General features: G+C 40.2%; 1 pseudogene and 1 gene segment (V, D, J or C); both read right to left on the reverse strand.

The window, feature by feature from the left end:
* Positions 1-412: 412 nt before the first annotated feature.
* On the reverse strand, positions 413-18,182 carry LOC140453855 (Ig heavy chain C region-like; annotated as a pseudogene).
* The window catches only part of LOC140454091 (Ig heavy chain V region-like), a 48,193-nt gene continuing 46,231 nt past the window's right edge, over positions 18,131-20,092 (reverse strand). The window contains 1 exon segment of the V gene segment in view: positions 18,131-18,506. Within this exon segment, the coding sequence occupies positions 18,131-18,506 (376 nt within the window).

Consider the following 20,092-nt stretch of genomic DNA (forward strand, 5'->3'; position numbering starts at 1 on the left):
TTCCAATCAAATTTAGTTTTAATGTGTCTTAAATTTACATTTCCAATTGCTGCAATGTGGCAGTTGAAAACTGACCTGAATTTTATAAGAATGTCCAATCGGGGGAATCAAGAACACCAAGTTCAAAACCCGTGCTATACCCTTGACATAAAATGGTCTTTGTCAGATTTTGTCACAGAGGGATTTAGGATGGATAAGGTACTTGGCGGAATCCTGCAATGAGTGAGCTTTACTCTGTCTCTGACCCAGGGTGTATCTGAGCAGAGAACATTAACTGCACAAGACACTCATCCTAGACCTGTTCATAATCCACTTTAACTACACAGATGCAATGTAAGTCAGAGTGAGAAACAACTAACTCAGTATTTAACTCACAACTGGAGGGAAAAAAAGTTTTATTACTTTTGTTGAATTATTAAATGCAACTTTGAGATTTTTATTGACATGAATTAACAGTGTCCATCAGTGCAAGTGAAATGTTTACGAAACTTGGTTTACCGCTGGATTTATCGACTGTTCTGTTGATGATCTTCAATGGAATCGCTTCATGTCCCACCACAAAGGAGTAAGAAGCACCGCTGGCCCACTCCTCCGTTGTAATGGATAACAGGCTGTACATGAAGAAGGAGGTGTTGTCGCTCTCGGCCATCACCTCAGTGTTCTTGTCGTTACTGGGATTCACCGGCTTGTCATTGTTTGTCCACGTGACGAAGATCTCTCGGGGGGAGAAACCTCTCACTAAACAGGTGAGGGAGAGAAACCTCTTAGCGCAGATTTCTTCTGTTGGTGGCAGGAGGACTGACACTGATGGCTCCAGCGGATTAATCACGGCAGAATATTTGAGACAAATATAAATCAACCAAAAAATCCTGAACCAATATCACAATTTCACTAAATATTAAAATACGCCATGTTTAATTTGGGATTTGGTCACTTCCGTTTACTAAAGGAGCAGAATGGTACACATTCTGTCCAGTTAAAAAAGTAAAGTTTAATGTGAAAGTTGCCTCCATGTTTCCAGCCCACAACAAGGACATTCTGTCCAACTGTCATTGCTGATGGTGACATCAAAACCCTGGCTTCTTCCCACCTTATCTGACTTAATCAGAATACAATATCCTTTTGTCCATCTTTTTCTTCATCAGCTACCTAGCTATCCTGCCTTCAGATGCATCATTAATACTCCCAACAGTGTTTTTTTCATTACCAATCAAAGCCTGCCATTGATGTAACTGGATCTGGATTACACATGGGATCCTTTGTGCATTAATTTCACCGCTCTCCTTTCTCCTTGTGGATGGAGTCTCTCAGTGGAGTCGGTAGATTCTGATGGTACACCACACATTCAAAAGTAAAGCCACTCAGCCAGGCTTCAGTACAAATGTCGAATTTGCTGATCACGCTGTCGGGATTCTGTCCAGGCTGGTCAGCAATCTCTGATCTCAGAGGCTTCTTTTCTTGTTTCCAGGTCACGTTGACTCCAGAAGGAAGATTGGACACAACGCAGGATAACGTTACCGTCGCCTCCAGTAAGACTTGTTCTACTGGCGGTGGGAGGATATTAATGGTGTTCGGCTGGCACTAGGTATCTTCTATGAAACAAATATCAAAGTCAATGAAAAATGCCCCTTTCTGATACAAACAGCCAATCTTCAGATTACTTCTTCACAGGGTGAATACACCACCTTCAAAATGGCAACTCCAACTATTGCTGGAACGATAAAAAGTAAAATCATCGAAGATACCATCATGTGACCCATGTAATGACCTTTCTTTCAGAGTTTGTCTCTCACTTAACACCATCTATTGATACTTGTGACAAGAGTAATCTGAATACAATCAGTTCATTTCCATGTTCATAACCCTTATGTGCAAATGCTGCTGGTCACGCTGACTGCCAAATCACATCCTAAATTTTGGACAAATTATAATAAATAATAATTATTCTCTTTGCAGAGTTCTAAAGTGATACAGGAGCGGTGAACAGCCATGGAAATTCTGTTCATTATATTTAATGATCAAAATTACTTTGCAATATTGGTGTGATGTCATTCTCTAATTTATGTCATTGTTCCTCGTGGGCTGTGTTTGGAGTAGATCTGAAAACAAGACATTGAGTACAGCATTGGATATCGAGAAGGACACCCATCTCCTTAAGTCTTTCCCTCCATTCAGTTAGTTCATGACTGGTCTGTACTTTCACTTTATTTACCAAGCTGCATTTTTTAATTTCTTCATAGAGCAGGGGAGAAAAAAACAAACAAAAGCGTATTAAATTAATCTACAAACGCGATGGAAATGTACACTAGTTTTATCGACATCCACTACTCACGATGTAAACATTGCCACCCCAAACCAGGCTAAATCAGCCTGTACTGGATTAGTGGTGCTGGAAGAGCACAGCAGTTCAGGCAGCATCCAACGAGCAGCCAAATCGACGTTTCGGGCAAAAGCCCTTCATCAGGAATAAAGGCAGTGAGCCTGAAGCATGGAGCCTGTCTCGAGTTCTTAGCTCATTCATCCCTATTGTAGCGTTCTTACCAGAATTTACTCTCCTGCCTCATCCAATAATTACAGAGAGCACCTGAAAGAAGCTCAGTGAGATCACGTTTATCCCAGTTCATCAAATGTGATCCCCACTTGTTCTGTGGCCTGATCCCATAAATGAAGTTAAAGAGCTCAGTACCAGATAAAAATCAATGTCGTACAGTGTCTAAGGCCAACAGGTCATTCCTGAGCAGGGAATAAAGCGTTGAACGCATTTTGATTTATTTTCAAGTAAGGGTCACTGCATATTTAACCACATCATTTTAAGACCACAACATCATAAGATGGAGGATCAGAATAAGGCTGTTCGACCAATCCAGAGTTGAGATCAGAATGATGCTGGAAAAGCACAGCAGGTCAGGCAGCATCCGACGAGCAGGAAAATCGAGGTTTCGGGCTAAAGCCATTCTACTGTCTTCTACCCATTCTAAACAAGAGCCGATCTATCTCTGGCTCGAATACACACAATGGCATGGCCTCCACAGCCCTCTGCAGCAACAAGTTCCACAGCCTCATCACCCTGTGGCTGAAGAGATTCCTCCCCATCTCAGTTCGAAAAGGTGCCCCTTTGACCCTGAGACTGTGCCCTTGGGTCCGAGTCTTGCCTACCAGTCAAAACAATTATTCCACATTCACTCGACCTCAGTCTCTTAGTATTTTCTATGTTTCGATCAGATATCTCTCCAATATCCCCACTCCACCCCCAAACTTATCCTTGAAGCGGCTATCAGGCAAGGATTCAGCACTCTGAATGCCTGTCCCAGCACGGTCAGGCAACAAACTATTTAACAAAGCTCACTGTCTATATATCTATCTTCAACAGAGAGGAAACATGCTTTTCTGACTTGCCAAAATGTTGAATTATGAGCAATGCTAATGTAACACTCAAACTGAAATGAGATACGTGGCATGTTGGGAAATAAGAAGCTGTACCATGCTGTTTATTATGCCTGATAAATTAGTGTGTTTGATTCACATCAGAGTTCAGAGTGATTTGTAGCTCTCTCAGTGTGTGTCTCTTACCCTGGAGTGCGGGTGATGTTTTTACTTTGAATGTTCCCTCCATGAGAGACTTGGAAGGTATAAACTGCGCTGTTGAACCATTCACCATAAGGGACCATTAGCCGACTCGTCACCGAGAAGTTCCCGTTCGCCTCAAACACGGGAGACGTGAAGAAGCCAGAATCCAAGGGTTGGCCATTCTTCAACCAACTCACGGAGATTGACTTCGGATGGAAATCGATGATTGAACAGACGACGGTTGCAAACTTGCTGCTTGCGATTTCTTCACTGGAGCTGACAGTTAGAAGGGTTGGTGGGAGAATACCTAGATCATTAAGAAACACATCGCATAAATTATCTGACGAATTTCAGAACAAATACAATCAGTTCTCATATATCAAGGTTTCTTGTGGTTAATGGATACAAGAATCATAATTGTGCAGAGTGCTGGAGAAGCTGGGATCCACACAGAAAGATCAGCAGGACAATGTGAAAGGCTAATATTATAGGACACAGCAAGGGAGTCAAGGAGGCATAGAAACTATAGGCCAGTAACACCAGAAGGGAGAGAGCAACGTTCGATGGTATTCATTTTAATGACAGAGTCTGATGAACAAGGCAGATGAATTGCCGGCATAAATGAGGAAATGATGCGGTTGCTATCACGGAGACATACTGAGAGCCGGGCAGGAGTGACTATTCAAAACTCTAGGATTTAGTGCCTTCAGGCGAGACAGGGAAAGATGGAAAAGGATGGGGGCGGGGGTGTGGGGTACAGAATGTTGCTTCTGTCCCAATTCTGACAAAAGTATTTTAAGCTGTAAAGAGAAATGAAATCATGGATACCCCTCAAACCAAGGTAAATGGATAGTACTTCTAAACCAAAATACGGCAAACATAACTACAGGGAGAGCACGATAGACCCTACTATAGGTCCAAAAGACCAAGTGCACATACATGGGCAAATTTCAGAGAAATGTAAGTTAAATAGGGGAATGAGAAAAGAGGTTTTGAACTTCCTCAGCACAGGGTTGGATATTCATTTTGTCAAACATTTAGAAGGAGCACAATTCTGAAAATGCCCCCAGGAGAATATTTTCGCAAAGTGTGTGTTTAATACAGAGAATTTCAATCCAGACCTTGCAAGAAAGGGGTGAATCTGAACTTAACTTTAGGGAATGAAGTCGACCCAGTGGGTAAAACCTCAATGGTGGAGCACTTTGAGACAGTGATCGTAAATCAGTTGGATTTCAGATTGTACTGCAAAGGAATAGAAATTGGCCCAAAGTTCTGAAAAGGGGAAGGACAATTTTAGTAAGATCAGGTAATGACTTGACCAGAGTGGACTGGACGCTGACATTTATTGGTAAATCTGAGTCAGAGCAGTGTGACACATTTAAGAAAGAGATAGGAAAATCACAGGGAGGACATTTCCCAGGAAGCCACTGCATGGGACCAAGAATGCAGCGGGCTCTCGACACCAAAGGGCATGGAGGGTGAGATAAAGAGAAAAAAAGGAGGCTTCCGGTCTATACTGAAATCTCAAAACAATTGAAATTATTATCGAGTACAGAACGTGCAAGGGGGAGTTTGAAAGACAAAGGAATGAGAAGAGCAAAAGGGACCATGAGAAAATAATAGCAGTCAAAACAAAGGAAAATATTTTTAAAAGTTACAGTCTCATTCATAATAAAAGAATTATTCGGGAACAGTAAAGCTCATTAAGTGTTATTATTGGAGTGGAGCTGGAGTATTAGGGTGTTGTCAAAACGAATGTGTTGTGTCAGTGTTCACTGGTATGAGGGACAATGTGGGGACAGAAATCATGGAGGGGTGTTGGGATGTACTTTCAGAAATTAGGACACATGACGTGATGTTCTGTGTTGTCTTGCTGAATGAAAAGTGGTTATATTTCCAGGGCAGATGAAAAGGTTTCCTTGGCTTTTCTCTTACATACCAACGATTAAGACTCAAATTTAGGAGGATTAACCAGTGAAATCACAGATAAAATGAAAACTGTCATGTTGGTAAGTCATGAGCATCATAGCTTTAGATTGCAGGAGGATTTAAAAGGGTTGGTTGTATGTAAAGAGAAGTTGCAAATGCAAATTATTCCGGATATATGTAAGGTGATGTAATTCGGCAGATGAATCTGTGAGGTATGACGTTTTGAATGGTGGAACCCTGGAAAGGCCTGAGGATCTTTGGTGCATGTACCCACCGATCCCCTGTAGTTCTGTGTCGTCTTAACAAAGAGGCTAAGAAGGTCAGAGGATATTTTCTTTTCTGAGCCGAGACATTGACAATGAAGAGTAGGGAGATGATACTGGAACTTAATAGAACACTGGTTCGGCCATACTGAAGCGTTGTGTGCATGTTATCGAAGGAATGAGATTACACTGAAGGCAGTATTGATGAGATTTGCCAGGATCTTGCCGGGGTTAGAGGGTTTTAGTTATGAAACTAGTTTAGATAGACAGGAGTTTACCTTGGAGCAGAGGAGAATTAGGGAGAAGATTATCATGATGTCTAGAATTATTTTAGGCATAGACAGGGTCAACTGGATGGAACCTTTCCCCTTGACGGATTGATCAATGCCTCAGGGGCACAGGATGAAGGTAAGGCCAGGAGGTTCCAAGTGGATCTCAGGGGAAAACAAAATCAAACCGAGGGTGGAGTTAGCCTGGAGCTCAGCACCTATAAGTCATGTAGAGACTGAGCCCCTCTAAATAAATATGAGGAATTGAGATGCATCCTTGCAAAGGCAAGTCACACAAAGCAATGGATCATGTGCTGGCACATGAGACTGGAATAGTTAGGTGGCTGTTATTGATAGGCGTGGACTGGATGGATCAAAGGGCCTTTTTCTTGTGCTCTTTCAGGTGATTCTGTGAAAACGGTTATAAATAATGCCTTCTTCATATTAATCCAGTTGCTCTGTTTATCTCAGTTCCCACAACACGTACCTGGACATGGCATTTCTTTGTTCTTGTGTGACCCGCTGTGTTGAACCTCACAGTAGATTTTGCTGGGGCAATCTGACGCTGACCCGGGCAGGGTTAACTGGTTGCTCAGGGTGGAGGTTCCTTTCTTGTTTCTCACTGATGGGTAAGTCTTAAATCCAGTCGTGATTAGCTCCCCACCGTTCTTCCTGGTTACCTTGGTGACGTCAGGGGAATAGTCCATCACCAAACAACCAAAGGTCGCAGAACCTGTGTCATGCTCCTGACAGGAGGAGACCAGGCCATAAAGCATGGGGGGGAGACGGTGTCTCTACAATAGAATGACCAATTGAGCAAGTTAGTTGCTGTTCATTTGACTTTATCAGTTACTCAAATGTATCCTCAGCTGTAAACGTTTGCCAGTATGCTCCCGCTGAAGTCTACAGCATAACTGGAGTTTATTTTTGTTTCCTACCAGTTGCTGATTATGATCATTGGTTTCCTCTTCTTGACAATTACGGTATAATTTAGGAAGAAAAACTTCCAGATCCCACCCCAGTAACTGTTTGAAGATCTCACCAACTGACACTTTCACTGGATTGCTGTGAAGAGCAGAGAGGTTTCACAAAATACAAACCAAGAAAATGCAGGTTCATCGAAATTCTACAGTGTGTGCAAACAGGCCATTTGGCCCAACAAGTCCACACCCACCCTCTGAAAAGTAACCCGTCCAGACCTATTCCCCAACCCTATTATGCGACAGTTAACCCTGACTAATGCACCTTACCTCCCAAATCACTGAACACAACATTTGCAATTCCCCCAGCTTGCGCAACTTTGGACTGTGGGAGGAAACGCACACAGACATGGGGAGAAATTGCCAACTCCACACAGATAGTCACCCGAGGCTGGAATGGAACCCGAGTCCCTCGCACTGTGAGGCAGCAGCGCTAACCATGGAACCAGTGTGCTGCCCCAACATGTACCATGCTGCTGGAAATACCCAACAGCTGGCAGTACCCCCGGAGAGAAATCAGAGTGAATCATAGAACATAGAACATTACAGCGCAGTACAGGCCCTTCGGCCCTCGATGTTGCGCTGCCCTGTCATTCTAATCTGAAGCCCATCCCACTACACTCTTCCATGTACGTCGATATGCCTCGGTGAAATCAATGACTACAGATGCTGGAAACCAGATTCTGGATTAGTGGTGCTGGAAGAGAATAGCAGTTCAGGCAGCATCCAAGCCTGTCCAATGATGACTTAAACTTGGCGAATCTACTACCGTGGCAGCAAAGCATTCCATACCCTTACTACTCAATGAGTGAAGAAACAGCCTATGATATCTGTCTTACACCTATCTCCCCTCACTTTAAAGTTGTGTCCCCTCGTGTTTGCCGTCCCCATACTTGGAAAAGGTCCAGTGATCCTTCCTCACTTATCAATGCAAGGCAGAATGTTCTCTCTGGGAGGAAGGTCACTGCAGCAGCAGCACAGGCAGGAGCTGAGCACTGGGACTGGGAGGAGGGCTGTCACGGCTGAACTCATGCCAATTGTCTGGAAGTTGAAACATCTAATTTACAATTATCTGAATTCTGGAGGCCTCTGAAAAATGGAGGGCCATTAAGGTTCAGAGACTTTGGAGTGTTACAGCTGAGTATTGACGTAAATATGATTTGAGAAATGATCTAGTAATCTTTAACTTTAATAACTATCAAATTGACACGCAGTTCACCACCAAATCTCATCTTTCAGACTAATCACTGCACTTACTCTGTCTAGACCTAAATTTCCACTCACATTGACAAACCCTACCCTGCTATACACCCATTCATGCCCAGAACACACAACACCTATCACACCCAACAAATCCAAGGCAATCCATATTGACAGAGTAGCTGAGCACAGAGATCTCGGTGTCCATGTACATAGATCCCTAAAAATTGCCAGCCAGTTTGATAGAGTTGTTTAGAAGGCATACTTTGTGTTGGCTTTCATCGATAGAGGGACTAAGTTTCAGAACCACGAGGTTAGGCTGCAGCTGTATAAAACTCTGGTGTGGCCGCACTTGGGAGTATTTTGTACTGTTCTGGTCACCACATTATAGAAAGAATGTGGAAGCTTTGGAAGAGTTCAAAGGAGGTTTACCAGGATGTTGTTTGATATGGAGGGAAGGTTTAATGAGGAAAGGATGAGGGTCTTGAGGCTGTTTTTGTTTGAGAGAAGAAGGTTGAGAGGTGACTTAATTGAGACATAAAAGATAAACAGAGGGTGGACAGTGAAAGTATTTTTCCTAGAATAGTGATGGCTGGCAGGAGAGGACATAGATGACCGATGTCAGAGGTTGTTTCTTTACTCAGAGAGTAGTAGGGCCATGGAACCCACTGCCTGCAACAATAGTACACTCGCCAAATTTAAAGGCATTTAAAAGGTCACTGGATAAATATATGGATGAAAATGGAATAGTGTAGTATAGACAGGCTTCAGATTGGTTCCACACGTCAGCGCAACATTGAGGGCTGAAGGGCCTGTACTGCACTGTAATGTTCTCGATTCTACCTTCCAGATGGACATATGATCTCAATTCCTTTCACTCATTTACACTCCTGCCGCCCTGTACCTGGCCCATGGTGAATCTGGCCCTGACTGGACCTGGCACCATCATTTTCACAACCTCTGACAAAAGCCCACTACCCAAGACATGACCTCAGCCCTTGATCACTGACCTCTCATCTTACCCAAGACAACCTGTGCACATTGCATCCTAGCTCCTTTCACATCTATGTTTTACAAACTACCAATTTGCCAGACTCCGAGCTTTGCATTTTGACAACAAGTCCACCTCTCACTTCATGACAGTGACCTTCCACCCCCGAAACATCCTGGCACTCTGCCCACCTCTCTACACTAACCAGCCTGGCATTCTGCCCACCTCTCCATAAACCTGCCTGGCAAAGACAGACCTCCTGCATTTCAGCTCAAACTACCCCTCACCTACCAAGCGCAATTCGAACAAATTATCCTGTGACCATTACCATTTACCTTGATGCCACCTTGCCAGACAGAGTGCATGCAAGCTTACCCAGCAGCCAGCCAGCACCTCACAGCCTACCAGACTAAATGCTCCCACCTGCCCAATCTAGCCCCTCACTTGCTCACCACCTTCCAACTTTGAGCCTACTCCAACATAAAGTCAGAGAGTCATAAAGTCGTACAGCACAGAAACAGTTCCTTTGGTCCAGTTCATCCATGCTGACCAGAGTTCCCAAATTAAACTAATTCCACTTGCCTGCCTTTGGCCCATATCCATCCAGACCTATCCAGTTCCTGTAGCAGTTCAAATGTCTTCTAAATATTGGACCTATCTCTGCATTTACCACTACCTCTGGCAGTTCATTCCAATGTTTTGGACAGTTATAACGTGAAGCCCTAACTCCTGCACTCAGTACTCTGACCAATGAAGGTCCACCTTCAACACACTAGGTACTTGAGACAACGCTTTCAAGAATCTATGAGTCTGAACCCTCAGGGCCCTGTGTTCAACCTCACTACCCAGTGCCCTACCATTAACTCTGTAAGTTGTGACTTGATTTATCTTCTCAAAAAGCAACATGTCGTATTCATTTAAATTAAACTCCATCGGCCACTTTTCAGTCCATTGGCCCAGCTGATCAAGATCTCATTGTACGTTTAGATAACTTTCACTGCCAATTATACCACCAATTTTGGCATTACATGAAAACTTACAAACCTACAAACCATGTCCCTTTCAATGTTTTCATGACTTTCAACCAATTTCAACCAAGCCTGTTTCCCTTTCTCCCACATATCTGGAGCATTTTTTTAAGGATTGAAGGAATCTATCTCCTTATTGAAATCATTTAATGTTTTGTCCTCAATCAATTTCTGTGGTGGAGAATTCCAAAGGTTCATCAGTCTTTTGCTGTAGAGTAAATAATCAGGTTCAATGTTATCGCTGTGTTGGGAAGATTGGTGAGCAGCAAGATTAATGATGATCCCATGAATGGAATAGCCTTCTCGAGGGGCCGAGGTGCCTTTTTCAGCTTCCATTTTGCATGCTGACATGTCCCTTCGGCAGCATGTTCCAAAAATGTGATCCTTGAGGATAAGGGCGCACATGCATGTAAATGCTTCTCCTGAAATCTTTCCTCCAAATTAGACTTCAACTTGACTCTCAACTATTTCTCTGCCCGTTTCCTCTTCCTCAATCACAGCCATGGGACTCACTTCCTAACAGCGCTGTGAATGTGCTAATACCACAAAAACTTCAGCAATTCAAATAAACTGATGATAACTGTTTTCTCAAGACAATGTAAAAAGTCTGACAATTCCACACGTGTCTGGAGATTCAAACAACCACTGGAAGAATTGTTAATTATTTGTGGTACTTGCGTGTCTACACAAGATGACATGGTTTCCTTTTGTGTGAGTTGACTGTGTTTTGTCTGAATGAACAGAGCTATTTCTTAATCATATAATAGGAATCAAGCATCCCTCATTTTTAGCAAGGCTATCACACATTATATTTCTTTATTCCAGGGAAGTATAGTGTTAAATTAATGAAATATGATGATTGGGATGTTTCAATTGGAAATTGTCAGAGATTTAAAGTTTACTTTCATGAACAATTAATTCCAGCCTCATTGTGTCACAGTACTCACAGGAATATCTTTCAGAAATGGTGTCTCCCTTTGTTATGGGCAGTCAAATCAGTAAATCTGGGATAGTTTTTGCTTGTTAATCAAAGGTGTTAAAGAGTTTTAGCCAAAGGTAGACCAGTGCATTTAGCTCACAAATCCTCCATGATCTAAGTAAGTGTTGGAACAGCTCGAGGGGCTTAGTGCCCTCCTCTTGCTCCTATCATTGTGTCGTTCATTAAGCTAGCACTGGCGGTGAACACTTTTTATTAAAATATTTCAACAAATTAATTGTTTCACACATGCTTTAAAAAAAAATTCTGTTGATTATTTGGAACGGGATCATTGACATTCTCTATTTGAGTGATCAAAATAACTTCAACACAATTACAGCAGCCACTGCACTCTCGAGTGTGTTGTCACTTCATAATAGTTTCTTGTGAAATTACAGCTCGAGATCAGGGCGCTCAAATTCAATGATTCTCTGATATTTAATATCTCTGAACATTCGCAATTTGTTCAAATGCATCTTTTCTCTGAAGAACGTGTTTCATCGAACAGAACTTGTCTCAATGAAACAACAAACTTTAAATGCGAGAAAACCAAAACAAAAGACAGAAATTTCTGAAGAAACTCAGAATGTCTAGCAGCTCCTGTGGAGAGAAGGCAAGGTTAACCTTTCCCACCCAGAGAACCCCCCCCCCCCCCCCACTTTACCAAATTGCTTTCATGTTTTTGACACAAGAGCTCAACCTGTTAAGATAAACAGTGATTTACGTTGGCTTGACTCCTGTTGGAAAAAGAATTCTTACCAGAGGTACTGGATGGTCTGAGATAGCAATTGAAGATCAACTGAAAAACTATGTCCATCTGCTGCAAGTGTTGGATTCAGCGGAACCCCCACCGTACTGAATAATCAAATTCAGCGACAGTACTGGTTTAATATAAAGTAAAACAGCCTAGGCATAATCTCATCAAATATGCTTCGAAAATGATTCATTCTGGTTTAGTTATAAATGATATTGTTAGAACAGCAAGTCAAAAGCTGGGATTTCTTTGAGCACTTACTCCATTAACCCCATCTAGTGATGACCAAAAGCTTGTGAACAAATATTGATCTGGAGAAAGCTGCAAAACACCAAATTTCTGTTTAATATCTAAGAGACACAAGTCAGGACAGCAATTGAATAGATTTCACTGGCCTCTGTGACTGGAATTCCAACAAACACCCAAACATCTCAATCTAATTTCTTGCACTGAAGTAACCTGATAAGAGATTGTGTTACATACCTCTCTAACAGGTTGTAAGTGAACACAGGCCACATGGCACAGAATCAGGGACCTTACGACAACATCACAACAGACCTGAACACAATGAGCTCGACACTATCACGGAGAACACAGCCCACCTGTTTTGACAGTACATAAACCATGTTAGTCATTAACACTTTCCAACAACCAGGGATTGTTCCAGAATGTTTGTACAATGAAAGTATCATTTCAACATTTATCCAAGAATTCTTTGACAGCAGCTCTGAATTGCTGAAACTCTATGGGAACGACAGAGGAAGATGCAAAAAATTTCTGATTCTACATTGTGCCACGAAACATGTCCTGCATAACTGAGGCACAAAGAAAATATGCAGCATATTTCCTTCTGCCTAGCTCAATTAAATATCTTTTGTTGCCAACAACCAATTTCAAAACTCTTGCTATCTGCCTTTTGTTCCTGAAACGTTCGTTCTGAATGGAACAACTTAGTCAGGGCTCTCAATTCTGAGGCACCTAATCGAATATTGTATTTCTGTCTGATAAAAGTGGTTTTGAAGCGCGAGACGAAATTGAACTATCTGAGATTCAGGCATCCGAACTGGACAATTTACAAAAAGTCATTTCCGTTAACAAGTTAGTCAGAGATAGCACTGAAACAAACTGTACAACAGACTTAATCCTAGAGACTAATCATTGCTCAACTCCTCATGTCAAATATATTCACTATAATTGAACAATCATCAGAAGAACTAACCAGTGGATTAATGTGAACGAGAATGTGTTCACAATGAACATAAATAACCACTGAGTTAATAAATTAATAAGTCATTGTATTTAACAAAATTATTGAGGTGGGAAATATCGCCAATTAAAGCACAGATCCAGAGGAAATGGATTATTCTCTAAATTATTTTTTCATATTCTTAAAACGTTCCTTGAACTGTAGAGATTTTGCATGCACTGCATAAAGTCAATACTGCATTCCAGTGTGGAAAGCATTTCAGTTGAAGGAAATAGGGCAAGGTCATTTTCTTGTTAACTGCTTTTAATGAACTAAAATGTTTAAAAAGGTATGAATTGAAAACATCCTTCTGTCTGGAGTTGCCCGCTTTAACAAATGTCTAAGTAAATATGGGCACTGCTGCCTCACAGATCCATGTACCCAGGCTCGGTTCCAGCCTTGGGTGACTGCCTATATGGAGTTTACACAATCTCCCCTGTATCTGTGTGGATTTCCTCCCACAATCCAAAGATGTGCATGTCAGGTGAACTGGTCATGCTATATTGTCCATAGTGTTAGGTATATTAGTCAGGGGTAAATATAGAGTAGAAGAATGGGTGTGGGTGGGTTACTCTTCAGAGGGTTGGTGTGGACTTTTTGGGCCAAATGCATACTGCAGGAAATCTAATCTAAATGATTGTCATACTTAAACTAATGTGAGCAGATTCCGTCTGATCGCTACATTGCAATAAATTGGTCAAGTATAAAAATTAAAATAAATATTACTCTATTTTCAGTGTCTGAATAAACAATGTGCTCTGTTATCGTCTCGGTCACATCTTCTGCAAATTTGTGAACTCTGCATACGTCTGAACACATCGATGTAAAATGAATTCTCTGCATTTGCAGCAAGTACTCCCATGGTTTAAAGAGTAGAGTTCCTACAGTATGGAAACAGGCCATTTGGCCCAACAATTCCACAATTCCACACTGACCATCTGAACAGTAAGTAGCCCACACAGACCCATTCCTCCTAATTTATATTTACCCTGACTAATGCGCCCTAACCTATACATCCCTGGGCACTATGTGCAATTTAGCACAGCCAATCACCTGACCTGCACATCTTTTGGACTGTGGTAGGAAACCAGAACGCCCAAAGGAAACCCACGCAGACACAGGGAGAATGTGCAAACTCCACACAGGCAGTCACTCGAGGACGGAATCGAATTTGGGACCCTGGCGCTGTGAGGCAGCAATGCTAACCACTGAGCCATCATGCTGCCCTGCGAGGTCATGATTAGATTATTTCAATTAATTTGAAAGTTGGCCTTGGTCACATAATTCACTATAGCAGTTGTTTCCGAAAAAATTATTCTTAGTTGATATTTTGTTGTAAAATGTAACTATTTATTTAAAATGCACAGATTGGGAACACCTAAAGCACTGTGCAGATTAAATAATTCAGTTAATGTTTCATTTTAATCCTGCAAATCAAGTTTAATCGGGGACATAACAATGAATTAACTCAAGTTACGTGTGAAACAGATCAAAGCAGTGAAACGGATCTGTTCTTCATAGAATTGAGCAGAATTTCCAAATGGTCTTTGCCAATGATCTTTTCCAGCCAGAAAAATATGTATGTAGTGCACAGCGGAATTTAAAGGTATTTCTTGATCAATTATAACACAGTCATGGCACCTTTGCTCAAGAGCAAGAACTATTAGAACATTAGACTTTTGAAATTCTATTTATATTTCTCTATGACTTGTAAACTGTTTAAAGACAGACCTTGTGATTGACCTAGATAGTGGAGTTCTGAATTTGGATTGTAAAGCATGGATTAGATTAATCCTTAATTATTTATTTTAAGTAAAAATGGCGCCCCAAAGTATCTGTTTTCCTTCATTTCTAAAATCTTTGCAATTTGCCTTTCACTTAATAATAGGCTTTATGAAATTTCAATTCGCATGCTGATTGCATTGAATGAGGAACCTGGAGCGGTTCACTGTCACTAACCGTGTTAACATTGCAAAAACAATGTAGAAACCAGAAACGGTTTCCTAAATGTAACACATTTAATGTTACCCAAGAACAGTCCCTCCGCAACAGATCAACGATCACCAGATCACGACACGGTGTGTTTGCAGCAGAACTAGCTCTGCAAACATTTTCAACAGAACCAAGAACATGATGTAACCTCACAAAAAAAACAAATTGAAGTCTAACAAAGCTGCTCAGAATGAAGCAAGCTAATGATTAAATTGAATAGAAATAACAAGTCATAACAGCAACCTTGTTTGTGAGGGGACTTAACACTTAAAGCTGTAACGTTTCTGGCAACAGTTTAACTTATTTCCAACCTGCACACCCTTCTTGATCATGACAATCCTGTGCAGCACACAGTAGAAAGTTGAAGGCATATATTGATTAATCACTTCATGGTCAAAACAAAATTACTGATTGGACAAATATTACCACATTATAATTTTAAGTTAGTTTCAATTACATAATCTGATCAATTCTGCAGTTTCAGATTTTAGTCCTAAATTTTATTTTGTATAAGGCTACTCAAAACAAAATTCAGTTAGTTTAAAATTAGAACTGAGTTCTTTTTTTAAAAAAAGTCAATGCATTAAAAACTTATTTTCTTTTCATTTCTCATACTTCTGGGTTTCTGCCTTAAGTTGGTTTTCAGACCGTTACAAATGGATGTAATGTTTTCAATCAAGCAGAGAACAATGTGTCATATAAGTTTAACAAATGCAGAAATGATTCATGAAAAACAAAATAACTTCACAAATATTGGTAATGAACAGTAATCCAGAGAGTCAATCTCCTCACCAGACAGAAAACACCAATTACAGAAAGCATGAAAACGCAGATCAATTTCACAAACTGAATAAGAATTCAATCAACTCAATTCAACAGAATCAAGGAAAATAAAATCAGAATCCAATCAACTCAAAACAACAGATTTGAATGAAACATAATCAGAATCCAACCACTTCAATTCAACAGAATCAAATAAAACTATTTGAAAAACCAATCAACACAATTCAACAAAACCAAGTAAATACAAAGTCGGAATCTAATCAACACAGTTCAACCGAATCAACTAAAACAAAGCCAAAATCCAAAAACCTGCTGCGCTTTTCCAGCAACACATTTTCAGCTCTGATCTCCAGCAGCTGCAGTCCTCACTTTCTCATCAAAATCCAATCAACTCAATTCAACAGAATCAAGTAAAACAAACTCAGAATCTTATCAACAGAATGAAATTTCGCACCGCAAGAAAATTCTATGACAGTTTCTAAGCTGCTTGTCACCAACTAATTAACAAAATAAATGAGAAAATATAATCATGGTAAGAACATATATTCAAGAAATGAATAATGATATTTTAGCATATATTAATCATGTTTGGTAATATCTCGAACATCTTTGAATTCTTGCGTTTGTTGTTGATCATAAAACTCACAGTCAGGGTGTCACTGACATTAAACATTATTTATAGCTGACTGATTAAGAGGCATTAGGTGTTTCAAGTAACCCAGCCACACAGAATGCCCATCTGATCAAAATAAAAGAGATACACTGAGCAACTGACTCCATCATCACAATTTTAACTATTTGCTGAGCCTTAACTGAAGTCTATAATCAGTGTGCAGAAAAATCAATCCGAACCAAACCAAACTCAGCACAGAATCTGAGTTTCATTTAATTCAGAAATTAGTCACATGAATAGAAAGTTTTTTTTTAAAGTCACGAAGAAAGTTCAAAGTTCTTACCTGAAGTCACTGTCACCATGGTCCCTTGGCCCCAGTAATCAAGATAGTCACAGTGTTACATTCTCCGGACTGGGTCACACAATAACCAGCTCTGCATAAAACAAATCAAAAATCTATCATCATTTTAAATTTTCAGAACCACAGGCAACAAAACATCACGATAAATCGTCATCACATAATTGTGCTAGTGAATTCTGATCATTCTTGATAAACTTTAATACTGTTTTATCCTTCACAGAGTAACACATGAGCTGATTCTCAAAATCCCCAACTGGTGTATCAATAATTACCCAACACTTTTACAAATTAAATAGTGATACTGGCATTAAACCCCACAGAACTAATACTACACTGCAAGTTAAGGCGGTTTGTAGAAGTAATCACTGACTAGTTTCAAACAATGGAGGCTGAATAGGGTTTTGTATTGATCATAATTGCAGTGTCACTCCAGCTATATCACTATGAGACACGTTGTGTCAAATACTATGACAGACTGTAAACTGTAAAATGCAGATAATTTCTTCACTTCCTACAAAGCAGTGATTCTGACTCCTCTAAAAATGATTTGGTGCATTATTTCAGTTTTTACTATTCATTGTATTTTGAAAGCTTGGAACACTTTTCCAGGTTTAGTCTGCATTTAACTTGACAATCAACACGAAGAAGGTAGGAAAAAAAATATATATTTGTACAAATTAGCACTACTGGACTGCGTTTAAATTGCATCTCACATTATTTCTCGCTCCTGCCATGGTAGAAATCACCAATTTGAGATAAACACTTGTCAGTGGTTATTGTATGAGAATGTCACTGTGTACAACACTGTGACCCACTACAGTATCACAATGATGGAGACCAGTACACTCATTCTCTGTTCTTTACTCTAGGTCTCAATTTTCATTTGAAAGAGCCATTCAGTACTGATCATGTTTAGAATGAATGCCATAGTTGACATAACAATTAGAAGTGTTTTTCTGAGCTGTCAGATATATTAAAATTAACATTTTGTCCGAGCATATAATTGATGGAAGTGTTAGCAGTACATATGACATGCCTAAAACATTGTCCCATTGTGTCACCAGTTTGCTAGTTTAAATGGTACATTTCCTCTTTGATAGTTTTGTAAGAGGCAGCCTGAGGTCTGCTTCAGATCGCCGTTGGTATAATTGCATTTAAAACTCGTACTGACCGTCAGTTTATGATGGAATTGATAAAATGTTCCCTCGAGCTGTTTTTGAACGGGTCCAGACCTGGTTCCTCTCGCTGTGATCTCTTGCACAGTAATAGATGGCGGTGTCTTCGATCTTCAGGTTCCCCATGTCCAACGTGAAAATGTTGTTTGAAGTGTCTTTGAACCCAATAAATCGATTCCTAATCGCTGGTGCATAGTTACTGTTGGATGAACTATAGTAGTTAAGCAGCCACTCCAGATCCTGTCCGTGAACCTGTTGGACCCAGTACATGTAGTTGCTACTCAGATCGAAGCCGCTGGTTTTAAAGGTCAGTTTCAGGCTGCCTGCGGGACGGCCAGTCTCTGCCTCTGGCTGAGTCAAACCATCTCCGACTGGACACCTTTAAAAAATAAAACAAATAAACCATGAGCATTAATGCAGATTAAATAATGGCTGAGTCTTTTACATTCCTGCGTTAGACTAACAATTGAGACATTGACAAAGACAGACTTGAAGAAAAAACACTCACATGATAAGAAAGTCAGTAATAAACTGAGAAGAATTGTCGACACAATCATTCTGATAACTTGTGGGAAGCGGTTCTGTCAAGATCTTTCTAAACAGAGCCGACCCAGGAGTGTTGAATTACGGTCTAGTGCCCAGGATTATATGGCCATCGGAAAAGGCAGGTTTACAGCTTCCGCCCGTTGGTTTCCTGCTGGAGGCTCAGACTGGATCCTGGTATCAGCTTGCACAGCCCGAACACATGGGAGCATGTATTTACGAGGTTACGCTTAAACATGGACATATACACATCTTGGGATATTGGTTTTGCTGAATAGCTTCTTTGGGAGTGTTTCTATTTTAATGGTGGAAGTAAAATTGAGTAGCTGTTTCACATGATAGTTGCAAGTTTTTTAAAAAAAATAACAAATTCATTCGGATGTTAGCTCCCTTTATTTCAACATTCATTCACAATCAGATAAAACTAAAATCAAAGTTCAAACATATTTTTAGCTAGTAAAACAATTGAGCTTGTTTTCCCAGGACACTGCCAGTCTCTGTCCCACTACAAAATAACATGTAATTCATACTAAATATTTCAAAATTCAATTTAGACAACTGAACACAGAGCATGTCCAAAGTGATTATATTTAGAATATTCAATTCGAAGTTAACTCCCTTTAATTCTACATTCCACCACAAGCAGATAAAGCTAAAAAGAACTTCAATAATATTATTAACCAACAAAATTAGTGACTTTATTTTTGCTGTCACTCAAAGTCTCTCTCAATTTACAAAATAACATACCATTTCTAATCTGCGTTTCTAAATTCAATTTAGGCAACCTAATATGGAGCATGTCTAAAGTCCTTGTGTTCAGAATGTGAGTGTGTGTCACTAAACAGTTTGGACCCGGAGATTAGAAGCACCTCCTTACATTGCAGAATGTCTCTCCCTGCTTTTTTTTCTCAAATTACTCCGACCCTAAAATGCATAGTAAAGGAAAGCTGTGTGCCTGAGAAACAAAAAGTGAGTTGGCAGTGATACATAACACCTCAGGAAACTTTTGAAAGAGCATCTAATGAACTAGAACACGACAGTCCATACGTTTTTTTTTAAGAAATCCTCAACGTCTAAACCATTGCATGTAACAGTCTGTCGTACATCAGGAATATTTAGTTAAATTAGAGAGTATTACAATAATCATTACCACGAATGTAGGTTATAAACAGTACATGTCTCTGCTGACTGATAGCTCTGACAGGGGCAGTTAACTCATAAAAATCAGCAAAAATTCGCTGTTACACGACACCAGTGTTAACCACTCAGTTTTATTGAGATGCATGAATCAGAGAATGGTGCAACAAGTGATGTGAGTTTGAATCAATTCAAGTTTGTTAATTTACTTTGAGATGATAACAAATGTTACTGCAATATTGGATTTTGGATCCATTAACTTCATATTCAGGAGCTTTAAAGATA

This window comes from Chiloscyllium punctatum, chromosome 28 (assembly GCF_047496795.1).
Source record: "Chiloscyllium punctatum isolate Juve2018m chromosome 28, sChiPun1.3, whole genome shotgun sequence".
Taxonomy (NCBI): domain Eukaryota; kingdom Metazoa; phylum Chordata; class Chondrichthyes; order Orectolobiformes; family Hemiscylliidae; genus Chiloscyllium; species Chiloscyllium punctatum.